We start from the raw sequence: 12,879 nt of genomic DNA on the forward strand, positions 1-12,879 counted from the left end.
GGACCGGGAATGGGGACAGGGATCGGGAATGGGGACCGGGAATGGGGACAGAGAATAGGAACAGGAACCGGGAATGGGGACCGGGAATCGGGACAATGAATGGAGAGCGGGAATGGGAATGGAACCGGAAGTGCGGACAGGGAGCGGGACTGGGGACAGGGAATGGGGACCAGGAAAGGGAACACGAAATGGGGACCAGTATTGGGGACCGGGACCGGGAATGGGGACCCAGACTGGGGATAAGGACCGGCAATGGGAATGGGGACAGGGAATCGGGACCGTTGGGTTCCAAAAGCCAGGAGGAAACCCCAAATCTGTCCCAGGAACCCTCAATTCCCTCTGGCCCAGCATCCCCCTAACCCCCTGGAAGATCCCCCCATGTCCACATCCTCATCTTGGTTCAACGTCTTTATTATTAACCTCGGATTTAGAAACGTGTATAAAAATAATAAAAAGAAAATGCAGGCCACGAGGAGCCAGGTGGATGTGGAGCCCCCAGCCAGGTGTGCTCCAAACAAGGATCAAGGGGGCTCTGCCCAGCTGGGCTCACTGGGGACCATCCAGGGCAGATCCTCCCGTGTGAGATGGAGCTGGAGCAGCGCACGGAGCTCTTCCCAACCAGGGCTGCCCTCAGTGCTGGCTCTTCTGGTGTTTGGTCATGCTGCCGCTTGCGATGAAGCCCTTCCCACACTGGGGACACTGGTAGGGTCTCTCTCCAGTGTGGATGCGCCGGTGGATGATGAGGGCAGAGTTGTACCGGAATCCCACCCCACATTCGGGACAGCAGAAGGGCCTCTCGTCCGTGTGGATGCGCTGGTGCCTGAGCAGTTCAGACGAGGTGTAAAAGCCCTTCTGGCACTGATCACACTCGTAGGGCCCCTCCCCGGTGTGCCTGCGCCGGTGCCTGTTGAGGACAGAGTTGTGCCTGAAGCCCTTCCCGCAGTCAGGGCAGTGGAACGGCCGCTCCTCGGTGTGGATGAGCTGGTGACTGAGGAGATCGGAGCTGCTCCGAAACTGTTTCCTGCACTGACCACACTCGTAGGGCCTCTCCCCGGTGTGGATCATCCGGTGCCTGTTCAGGGTGGAGACGCGGTTGAAGCGCTGCCCGCAGTCGGGGCACTGGAAGGGCCTCTCGTCCGTGTGTGAGCGCTGGTGAACCACGAGTCCACCACTGCTCATAAAGCTCTTCTGGCACTGGTCACACTGGTAGGGTCGTTCCCCCGTGTGGGTCCTGTGGTGGACAATGAGGTGGGAGCTCAAGGTGAAGGCCTTCCCACATTCCCCGCACTTATAGGGTCTCTCCTCGGTGTGGATGCGTCGGTGGATAACCAGGTGTGACTTTTCCCTGAATCCCTTTCCACAATCAGTACAGCAAAATGGCCGCTCGTTGGTGTGAATGCTCTGGTGACTGACGAGATTGGAGTTGGTGCAAAACCTCTGATGGCATTCATCACACTCAAAGGGCCTCTCCCCGGTGTGGCTCCTCAGGTGGACAGTCAGTTTGGATCTCCACCTGAAGCTCTTCCCACACTCGGAGCACTTGTGGGGCTTCTCCTCCCCACCCTGGAGCTGCTCTTGGACCCCCAGCTCTGAGCTCTGACCCTGCTCCAGGCTGGGTTTTTCCCCCTCAGATCCCGTGTGCGTTCTCTGGTGCACAATCAGGCAGGATCTCCTCTTGAAGCTCTTCCCACACTCGGAGCACTTGTGGGGCTTCTCCTCCCCGTTGGCTTCTCCCTGCCGAGCCGTGGAGCCGCTCCAAACGGCCTCTGCCACCGGCTCCTCGCTGCTCTCCATGCTCAGCTCCTGCTCGGGGGGAGCAAGGACAAGGACACGATGGGATTTGCCCCCACGGGGACAAGGACACGATGGGATTTGCCTCCCCTGCCCCCCACAAAAACCCTCCCGGAGCCCCCCGCGATGGGGTCGGGCCCAGCTCCCCCTCTCCGCTCACCTCCGGGCTCCGGGCGGCGATGCCGGCGGGGCCGGGGCAGCTGCGGCCGGAGCGGGGGAACCGCGTGGTGTTGGGGCGCCTCTTCCTCCCGGTGTTCCTGTTTCGTTGTCCCTCCTCTTCCTTTGTCCCTCCTTTTCCTTTGTCCCTCCTCCTTCTCCCCTTCCTATCCCTCCCGCTCCTCCTCCGCTCCGAGTCCGGCCCGGGCAGCGCCGGCACCCAAAAGCAGGCGGGTAGCGAGGGCGTGGTTATGCAAATCAGGGAGCGATCGCGCGCTCAGATTGGTGGCAGGGAGGAGCGCGGGGTTTGCTCGGTGACGTCATGGCTGGAGGGGACCGCGAATGGGAATGGGGACCAGGAACGGAAAAGGGACCCTGTGGTGGTCTCAGGGGTCCCAAGATGAGGGAGGGATGAAAATTTTGACTCCGTGTTTTTATTTTAAGAAAGACGATTTATTATTTTATGATATACATAGTACACTAAAAGAAAATGCTATATTAAAGGTATATGAAAGTAATAGAAAACTAAGATTTTATCTGAAAGCTAGAAAATAATAGGAAACAATGATCATAAAATCTTGTGAGTAACCAAATTTCAAGACAGCTAAACTGTGATTGGTCCTTCATTAGCAACAACCTCACTAGACCAATCAAAGATGAAATTGCTGCATTCCACAGCACCAGATAATTAGTGTTTATAGCTTAATTTTAGAGGCCTTTCAGCTTCTCAGGAGAAAAAGATCCTAAGGAAAGGATTTTTTAATAAAATATGTCCATGACACATTTTATTTAAATGGAGCGTGAATACTGGACTGAGATTGGGAATCAGGAGAGGGGCCGGTATTGTGATCAGGAATCAGAAAATGGGAAGGGGACAGGGAATAGAGAAATGGGAATTGGGGACTGGAATCGGGAAATGGGAACAGGACAGTGAATATGGGAATGGCATCCAGATAGAGAATATGGGACAGGGAAAAGTATTGAACCAGGAATGGGATCTGGACTCGGATGAGAGCCGGATCCTGGACAGGGGACAGCAGGAACCAGGACGGGAGGACGTGGGGACACTGCCAGGGCAGGGGGTCCTTGATCTGCTGCCCCAGATGGAGCTGCTGGGCCTGGGGTGCCCAAAGCCCTGAGGAGCCCCCAAATCTGTCCCAGACACCCTCAAATCCATGGACCCAGCATCCCCCTCATGCCCATCCTTGCTTTATTTTAATGTCTATATTTTCAACCTCAGATTTGAGTGTTTGGAAAGGACAAAGAGAAATAAAAAGAAAATCTAGGCCGTGACGAGCCAGGAGGATGTTGAGCCATCAGCCAGGTGTTCTCCAAACAGGGATCACCTGGGCTCTGCCCCCCTGGGCCCACTGAGAATCATCCAGAGCAAATTCTCCAGTGGTGGAGAAGACATCCAAGGATATCTAGTGTTGCTTAATACCAACAAAATTTGGAAAAAATGAGATTTTTCAAGGGTCAGAAGTTGACAAATCCCGGAGGATGCAGAGCCTTTAGCCAGGTGTGCTCCAAACAGGGATCAAGGGGGTTCTGCTCACCTGGGCTCACAGGGGATCCTCCCACGGGGGATGGATTGATATTGGAGAAGACATCCAAGGCTATCTAGTGTTGCTGAATATCACCAAAAGATGGTAATAAAAAAAAGGACAAAATTTTTCTAGGGTCAGAAGTTGACAAATGTGCTCTCCACAATGGATTTCTGATCTTGGACTGTGGATGAGCTCAGGTGACCACGCGGAGCCAGGAGGATGTGGAGCCCCCAGCCAGGTGTCTTCTCAACAGGGATCAAGAGGGTTCCTCCCACCTGGGCTCACTGGGGACCATCCTGAGCAGATCCTCCCACGTGGATTGATGGTGGAGAAGACATCCAAGGCAATTTAGTGTTGCTTTAACCACCACAAGAGTGAAAACGAAGATTGTTCTGGGTCAGAAGTGGGCAAATCTGCTCTCCACGAGAGAGACCCAGGGGGAGCGAGGAGGATGTGGAGCCCCCAGCCAGGTGTGCTCCAAACAAGGATCAAGGGGGCTCTGCCCAGCTGGGCTCACTGGGGACCATCCAGGGCAGATCCTCCCGTGTGAGATGGAGCTGGAGCAGCGCACGGAGCTCTTCCCACCCAGGGCTGCCCTCAGTGCTGGCTCTTCTGGTGTTTGGTCATGATGCCACTCGTGGTGAAGCCCTTCCCACACTGGGGACACTGGTAGGGTCTCTCCCCGGTGTGGATGCGCCGGTGGGCGATGAGGGCAGAGTTGTGCTTGAATCCCACCCCACAATCGGGACAGCGGAAGGGCCTCTCGTCCGTGTGGATGCGCTGGTGCTTGAGGAGATGAGACGAGGTGTAAAAGCCCTTCTGGCACTGATCACACTTGTAGGGCCTCTCCCCGGTGTGGCTTCTGAGATGGATAGTCCGGCTGGAGCTGCCTATGAAGCCCTTCCCACACTGGGGGCACTTGTAGGGTCTCTCCCCGGTGTGGATCCTCCTGTGTGTGACGAGGGTTGACTTCTCTTTGAATCCCACCCCACAATCGGGACAGCGGAAGGGCCTCTCGTCCGTGTGGATGCGCTGGTGCACAAGGAGATCAGACGAGGTGTAAAAGCCCTTCTGGCACTGATCACACTCGTAGGGCCTCTCCCCGGTGTGGCTTCTGAGGTGGACAGTCAGGGTGGAGCTGCGGGTGAAAGTCTTCCCACACTGGGGACAATCGTGGGGTCTCTCCCCGGTGTGGATGCGCCGGTGGACGATGAGGTGGGAGTTGCGTCGGAAGCTCTGCCCGCAGTCACGACAGTGGAACGGCCTCTCCTCGGTGTGGATGAGCCGGTGACAGAGGAGGTTGGTGCTGTTGAGGAACCTCTTATTGCACTGATCACACTCGTACGGCCTCTCCCCTGTGTGGATGCGCTGGTGCCTGTTGAGGTGGGAGATTCTTTTGAAACCCTTCCCGCAGTTGGGGCACTGGAAGGGCCTCTGGTCCGTGTGTGAGCCCTGGTGCCCCACGAGTTCAGAGCTGCTCACAAACCACTTCTGGCATTGGTCACACTGGTAGCGTCGTTCCCCCGTGTGGCTCCTCTGGTGGACAGTCAGAGTAGAGCTCGAGGTAAAGCTCTTCCCACACTCGGAGCACTTTTGGGGCTTCTCCTCCCCACCCTGGAGCTGCTCTTGGACCCCCAGCTCTGAGTTCTGACCCTGCTCCAGGCTGGGTTTTTCCCCCTCAGATCCCGTGTGGGTTCTCTGGTGCACAATCAGGCAGGATCTCCTCTTGAAGCTCTTCCCACACTCGGAGCACTTGTGGGGCTTCTCCTCCCCGTCGGCTTCTCCCTGCCGAGCCGTGGAGCCGCTCCAAACGGCCTCTGCCTCCGGCTCCTCGCTGCTCTCCATGCTCAGCTCCTGCTCGGGGAGAGCAAGGACAAGGACACGATGGGATTTGCCCCCATAGGGACAAGGACACGATGGGATTTGCCCCCACGGGGACAAGGACACGATGGGATTTGCCTCCCCTTCCCCCCACAAAAACCCTCCCGGAGCCCCCCGCGATGGGGTCGGGCCGAGCTCCCCCTCTCCGCTCACCTGCGGGCTCCGGGCGGCGATGCCGGCGGGGCCGGGGCAGCTGCGGCCGGAGCGCGGGAACCGCGCGGATTTCGGGCGCCTCTTCCTCCCGGTGTTCCTGTTCCTTTGTCCCTCCTCTTCCTTTGTCCCTCCTCTTCCCCCTCCTCCCCCTCCTCTTCCTCCCGCTCCTCCTCCCGCTCCGAGTCCGGCCCGGGCAGCGCCGGCACCCAAAAGCAGGCGGGGAGCGAGGGCGTGGTTATGCAAATCAGTAAGCGATCGCGCGCTCGGATTGGTGGGAGGGAGGAGCGCGGGCTTTGCTCGGCGACGTCATGGCTGGAGGGGACCGCGAATGAGAATGGGTACCAGGAACGGAAAAGGGACCCTGTGGTGGTCTCAGGGGTCCCAAGATGAGGGAGGGATGAAAATTTTGACTCCGTGTTTTTATTTTCAGAAAGACGATTTATTATTTTATGATATATATAGTACACTAAAAGCAAATGCTATATTAAAGGTATACGAAAGTAATAGAAAACTAAGATTTCATCAGAAAGCTAGAAAATAATAAGAAACAATGATCATAAAATCTTGTGAGTAACCAAATTTCAAGACAGCTAAACTGTGATTGGTCCTTCATTAGCAACAACCTCACTAGACCAATCAAAGATGAAATTGCTGCATTCCACAGCACCAGATAATTAGTGTTTATAGCTTAATTTTAGAGGCCATTCAGCTTCTCAGGAGAAAAAGATCCTAAGGAAAGGATTTTTTAATAAAATATGTCCGTGACACATTTTATTTAAATGGAGCATGAATACTGGACTGGGAATACAGGAGAGGGGCTGGTATTGTGATCAGGAATCAGAAAATGGGAAGGGGACAGGGAATAGAGAAATGGGAATTGGGGACTGGAATCGGGAAATGGGAACAGGACAGGGAATACGGGAAGGGCATCCAGATAGAGAATATGGGACAGGAACAAGTATTGAACCAGGAATGGGATCTGGACTCGGATGAGAGCAGGATCCTGGACAGGGGACAGCAGGAACCAGGACGGGAGGACGTGGGGACACTGCCAGGGCAGGGGGTCCTTGATCTGCTGCCCCAGATGGAGCTGCTGGGCCTGGGGTGCCCAAAGCCCTGAGGAGCCCCCAAATCTGTCCCAGGCACCCTCAACTCCATGGACCCAGCATCCCCCTCATGCCCATCCTTGTTTCAGTTCAACATCTTTAATACTGCCCACCTGGGCTCACTGGGGACCATCCAGGGCAGATCCTCCAATGGTGGAGAAGACATCCATGCCTATCTAGTGTTGCTGAAGGCCACCACAGGTTGTAAAAAATGACAGAAAAAATAACAGATAAAAACTTTTGATATCAGAACGTTGACAAATGTGCTCTCCACAATGGATTTCTGATCTTCGACTGCAGATAAATTCAGGTGACCACAGGGAGCCAGGAGGATGTGGAGCCCCCAGCCAGGTGTCTTCACAACAGGGATCAAGAGGGTTCCTCCCACCTGGGCTCACTGGGAACCATCCTGAGCAGATCCTCCCGTGTGAGATGGAGCTGGAGCAGCGCACGGAGCTCTTCCCACCCAGGGCTGCCCTCAGTGCTGCCTCTGTAGGTGTCCGGTCAAAGTGGAGGTTTTAGAAAAGCCCTTCCCACACTGATCACACTCGTGGGGTCTCTCCTTGCTGTGGATGCGCCGGTGCCTGATGAGGGCAGAGCTGAGCCTGAAGCCCTTCCCGCAGTCACGGCAGCGGAACGGCCTCACCTCGGTGTGGATGCGCTGGTGACTGAGGAGATGGGAGCTGCTCTGAAACCTCTTCGGGCACTGATCTCACTCCTGGGGCCTCTCCCCGGTGTGGCTCCTCAGGTGGACAGTCAGGTTGGAGCTGTCTATGAAGCCCTTCCCACACTGGGAACACTGGTAGGGTCTCTCCCCGGTGTGGATCCTCCTGTGTTTGACGAGGCTTGACTTCTCTTTGAATCCCACCCCACAATCGGGACAGCGGAAGGGCCTCTCATCCGTGTGGATGCGCTGGTGCTTGAGCAGATCAGACGAGGAGTAAAAGCCCTTCTGGCACTGATCACACTTGTAGGGTCTCTCCCCGGTGTGGATACGCTGGTGGGTGATGAGGTTGCTGTTGTTCTTGAAGCCCTTTCCGCAGTCAGGGCAGTAGAAAGGCCTCAGCTCGGTGTGAATGAGCTGGTGACGGAGGAGATTGGAGGACCTGTCAAACCTTTTCTCGCACTGACCACACTTGTAGGGCCTCTCCCCGGTGTGGATCATCCGGTGCCTGTTCAGGGTGGAGATGCGGTTGAAGCGCTTCCCGCAGTCGGGGCACTGGAAGGGCCTCTCGTCCGTGTGTGAGCGCTGGTGCCCCAGGAGATGACCACTGCTCATAAAGCTCTTCTGGCACTGGTCACACTGGTAGGGTCGCTCCCCCGTGTGGCTCCTCTGGTGGTAAATCAGGTGGTGCTTGGACGTGTAGCTCTTCCCGCACTCCCCACACTCATAGGGCCTCTCCCCGGTGTGGCTACTCAGGTGGGCAGTCAGGTAGGACCTTGCTCTGAAGCTCTTCCCACACTGGGGACACTCGTGGGGTCTCTCCCCGGTGTGGATGCGCCGGTGGGTGTTGAGGTGGGACTTTTGCCTGAAGCCCTTCCCGCACTCACGACACTGGAACGGCCTCTCCTCGCTGTGAATGAGCTGGTGACTGAGGAGATGGGAGCTGCTCTGAAACCGTTTCCTGCACTGACCACACTCGTAGGGCCTCTCCCCGGTGTGGATGCGCCGGTGTGTGTTGAGGTTACAGACGCTTTTGAAGCCCGTCCCGCAGTCGGGGCACTGGAAGGGCCTCTCGTCCGTGTGTGAGCGCTGGTGCACCAGGAGATCAGAGCTGCCCATAAAGCTCTTCTGGCACTGGTCACACTCGTAGGGTCGTTCCCCCATGTGGCTCCTCAGGTGGACTGAAAAGTTGGAGCTGTCTCTAAAGCTCTTCCCACACTCCCCACACTCATAGGGCTTCTCCCCGGTGTGGATTCGCTGGTGGATGACGAGGCTGGACCTTTCCCTGAATCCCTTTCCACAATCAGGACAGCAAAATGGCCGCTCATTGGTGTGAATGCGCTGGTGAATGACGAGATCAGCCTTGGTGTAAAACCTCTGATGGCATTCATCACACTCAAAGGGCCTCTCCCCGGTGTGGCTCCTCAGGTGGACAGTCAGGTTGGATCTCCACCTGAAGCTCTTCCCACATTCCGAGCACTTGTGGGGCTTCTCCTCCCCACCCTGGAGCTGCTCATGGACCCCCAGCTCTGAGCTCTGACCCTGCTCCAGGCTGGGTTTTTCCCCCTCAGATCCCGTGTGCGTTCTCTGGTGCACAATCAGGCAGGATCTCCGCTTGAAGCTCTTCCCACACTCGGAGCACTTGTGGGGCTTCTCCTCCCCACCCTGGAGCTGCTCACGGGGCCCCAGCTCGGATCTCTGAGCCCCTCCATCGCCCAGGCTGGCTCTTTCCCCCTCGGATCCCCGCGCTCTGCCTTTGCAGCCCCTCCTGCTCAGGGATCTCCGCGGCTTCTCCTCCCCGTTGGCTTCTCCCTGCCGAGCCGTGGAGCCGCTCCAAACGGCCTCTGCCTCCGGCTCCTCGCTGCTCTCCATGCTCAGCTCCTGCTCGGGGAGAGCAAGGACAAGGACACGATGGGATTTGCCCCCGTGGAGACAAGGACACGATGGGATTTCCCCCATGGGACAAGGACACGATGGGATTTGCCTCCCCTGCCCCCCACAAAAACCCTCCCGGAGCCCCCCGCGATGGGGTCGGGCCCAGCTCCCCCTCTCCGCTCACCTGCCGGCTCCGGGCGGCGATGCCGGCGGGGCCGGGGTAGCTGCGGCCGGAGCGCAGGAACCGCGCGGGTTTCGGGTGCCTCTTCCTCCCGGTGTTCCTGTTCCTTTGTCCCTCCTCTTCCTTTGTCCCTCCTCTTCCCCCTCCTCCCCCTCCTCTCCCTCCCGCTCCTCCTCCCGCTCCGAGTCCGGCCCGGACAGCGCCGGCACCCAAAAGCAGGCGGGGAAGAAGGGCGTGGTTATGCAAATCAGGGAGCGATCGCGCGCTGGGATTGGTGGGAGGGAGGAGCGCGGGCTTTGCCCGGCGACGTCATGGCTGGAGGGGACCGCGAATGGGAATGGGGACCAGGAACGGAAAAGGGACCCTGTGGTGGTCTCAGGGGTCCCAAGATGAGGGAGGGATGAAAATTTTGACTCCGTGTTTTTATTTTCAGAAAGACGATTTATTATTTTATGATATACATAGTACAGTAAAAGAAAATGCTATATTAAAGGTATACGAAAGTAATAGAAAACTAAGATTTCATCAGAAAGCTAGAAAATAATAAGAAACAATGATCATAAAATCTTGTGAGTAACCAAATTTCAAGACAGCTAAACTGTGATTGGTCCTTCATTAGCAACAACCTCACTAGACCAATCAAAGATGAAATTGCTGCATTCCACAGCACCAGATAATTAGTGTTTATAGCTTAATTTTAGAGGCCATTCAGCTTCTCAGGAGAAAAAGATCCTAAGGAAAGGATTTTTTAATAAAATATGTCCGTGACACATTTCATTTAAATGGAGCGTGAATACTGGACTGGGATTGGGAATCAGGAGAGGGGCTGGGATTGGGATCAGGAATCAGAAAATGGGAAGGGGACAGGGAATAGAGAAATGGGAATTGGGGACTGGAATAGGAAAAGGGGAAGAGGACAGGGAATGGAGAAATGGGAATTGGGGATTGGAATCGGGAAATGGGAACAGGACAGTGAATATGGGAATGGCATCCAGATAGAGAATATGGGACAGGAACAAGTATTGAACCAGGAATGGGATCTGGACTCGGATGAGAGCAGGATCCTGGACAGGGGACAGCAGGAACCAGGACGGGAGGACGTGGGGACACTGCCAGGGCAGGGGGTCCTTGATCTGCTGCCCCAGATGGAGCTGCTGGGCCTGGGGTGCCCAAAGCCCTGAGGAGCCCCCAAATCTGTCCCAGGCACCCTCAGCTCCATGGACCCAGCATCCCCCTCATGGAAAAAATTACGGAAAAAATGACAGAAAAACTTTTTCTGGGGTCAGAAGTTGACAAATGTGCTCTCCACAACGGATTTCTGATCTTGGACTGCGGATGAGCTCAGGTGACCACGGGGAGCCAGGAGGATGTGGAGCCCCCAGCCAGGTGTCCTCTCAACAGGGATCAAGGGGGCACTGCCCAGCTGGGCTCACTGGGGATGATCCAGCACGGATCCTCCCGTGTGAGATGGAGCTGGAGCAGCGCACGGAGCTCTTCCCGTCCAGGGCTGCCCTCAGTGCTGGCTCTGTAGGTGTCCGGTCAAAGTGGAGGTTTTAGAAAAGCCCTTCCCACACTGATCACACTCGTGGGGTCTGTCCCTGCTGTGGATGCGCCGGTGCCTGATGAGGGCAGAGCTGAGCCTGAAGCCCTTCCCGCAGTCACGGCAGCGGAACGGCCTCACCTCGGTGTGGATGCGCTGGTGACTGAGGAGATGGGAGCTGCTCTGAAACCTCTTCTGGCACTGATCTCACTCCTGGGGCCTCTCCCCGGTGTGTCTCCTCAGGTGGGCAGTCAGGTGGGAGCTCTGGGTGAAGCTCTTCCCACACTGGGGACACTGGTAGGGTCTCTCCCCGGTGTGAATGCGCCGGTGGACGATGAGGACAGAGTTGTGCTTGAATCCCACCCCACAATCGGGACAGCGGAAGGGCCTCTCGTCCGTGTGGATGCGCTGGTGCTTGAGGAGATGAGACGAGGTGTAAAAGCCCTTCTGGCACTGATCACACTTGTAGGGCCTCTCCCCGGTGTGGCTTCTGAGATGGATAGTCCGGCTGGAGCTGTCTATGAAGCCCTTCCCACACTGGGGACACTCGTGGGGTCTCTCCCCGGTGTGGATCCTCCTGTGTGTGACGAGGGTTGACTTCTCTTTGAATCCCACCCCACAATCGGGACAGCGGAAGGGCCTCTCGTCCGTGTGGATGCGCTGGTGCTTGAGCAGATCAGACGAGGAGTAAAAGCCCTTCTGGCACTGATCACACTTGTAGGGTCTCTCCCCAGTGTGGATGCGCCGGTGGGTGTTGAGGTGGGACTTTTGCCTGAAGCCCTTCCCGCACTCACGGCAGTGGAACGGCCTCTCCTCGCTGTGAATGAGCTGGTGACTGAGGAGATGGGAGCTGCTCCGAAACCGTTTTCTGCACTGATCACACTCGTAGGGCCTCTCCCCGGTGTGGATGCGCCGGTGTGTGTTGAGGTGGGAGACGCGGTTGAAGCCCGTCCCGCAGTCGGGGCACTGGAAGGGCCTCTCGTCCGTGTGTGAGCGCTGGTGCCCCAGGAGATCAGAGCTGCCCATAAAGCTCTTCTGGCACTGGTCACACTCGTAGGGTCGTTCCCCCGTGTGGCTCCTCAGGTGGACTGAAAGGTTGGAGCTCGAGGTGAAGCTCTGCCCACACTCCCCACACTCATAGGGCTTCTCCCCGGTGTGGATTCGCTGGTGGATGACGAGGCTGCACTTTTGCCTGAATGCCTTTCCACAATCGGGACAGCAAAATGGCCGCTCGTTGGTGTGAATGCGCTGGTGACGGACCAGATGGGCGCTGCTGTAAAACCTCTGATGGCATTCAGCACACTCAAAGGGCCTCTCCCCAGTGTGGCTCCTCAGGTGGACAGTCAGGCAGGATCTCCGCTTGAAGCTCTTCCCACACTCGGAGCACTTGTGGGGCTTCTCCTCCCCTCCCTGGAGCTGCTCACGGGGCCCCAGCTCGGATCTCTGAGCCCCTCCATGGCCCAGGCTGGCTCTTTCCCCCTCGGATCCCCGCGCTCTGCCTTTGCAGCCCCTCCTGCTCAGGGATCTCCGCGGCTTCTCCTCCCCGTTGGCTTCTCCCTGCCGAGCCGTGGAGCCGCTCCAAACGGCCTCTGCCACCGGCTCCTCGCTGCTCTCCATGCTCAGCTCCTGCTCGGGGGGAACAAGGACAAGGACACGATGGGATTTGCCCCCGTGGGGACAAGGACACGATGGGATTTGCCCCACAATTCAGGACGGCATTTGGGATTTGCCCCACAAGGACACGATGGGATTTGCCCCACAATTCAGGATGGCATTTGGGATTTGCCCCCATCCCAGGACGGGATTTGCCCCCACGTCCCCATTTGCCCCTCCCCAGGCCGAGCTGGCAGCTGCCCCAGCACACAGAGGGTTAAAAGGGGCCCTGCCTTCCTCGAGATTTCCTGAAAAATCTCTTTTTTTAGGGTTTTTTCCCCTCTCCTGAGCAGCTCAGAAGCCTCTGAGGAAAAGATAAACAAGAATTATCT

General features: G+C 56.9%; 4 protein-coding genes across 4 annotated transcripts in view; all 4 read right to left on the bottom strand.

The window, feature by feature from the left end:
* The window catches only part of LOC141725969 (uncharacterized), a 232,670-nt gene that overhangs the window by 23,568 nt on the left and 196,223 nt on the right, over positions 1 to 12,879 (bottom strand). The gene's annotated exons all lie outside the window — the stretch shown is intronic.
* Positions 579 to 5,460, bottom strand: LOC141726110 (uncharacterized). Its single transcript, XM_074530432.1, has 2 exons — positions 4,159 to 5,460; positions 579 to 1,534 (listed from the first exon to the last, which is right to left on the bottom strand). The coding sequence occupies exons 1-2, from the start codon at positions 5,337 to 5,339 to the stop codon at positions 631 to 633; spliced, it is 2,085 nt and encodes a 694-aa protein (XP_074386533.1). The 5' UTR covers positions 5,340 to 5,460; the 3' UTR covers positions 579 to 630.
* LOC141726048 (uncharacterized) lies at positions 5,871 to 9,204 on the bottom strand. Its single transcript, XM_074530335.1, is given in 1 exon segment — positions 5,871 to 9,204. A coding segment is annotated over 1 exon segment (2,058 nt). The 5' UTR covers positions 9,171 to 9,204; the 3' UTR covers positions 5,871 to 7,112.
* On the bottom strand, positions 9,843 to 12,691 carry LOC141726070 (uncharacterized). Its single transcript, XM_074530369.1, has one exon. The coding sequence runs from the start codon at positions 12,509 to 12,511 to the stop codon at positions 11,102 to 11,104; it is 1,410 nt and encodes a 469-aa protein (XP_074386470.1). The 5' UTR covers positions 12,512 to 12,691; the 3' UTR covers positions 9,843 to 11,101.

Source organism: Zonotrichia albicollis, chromosome 32 (genome assembly GCF_047830755.1).
Source record: "Zonotrichia albicollis isolate bZonAlb1 chromosome 32, bZonAlb1.hap1, whole genome shotgun sequence".
In the NCBI taxonomy this organism is placed as follows: Eukaryota; Metazoa; Chordata; class Aves; order Passeriformes; family Passerellidae; genus Zonotrichia; species Zonotrichia albicollis.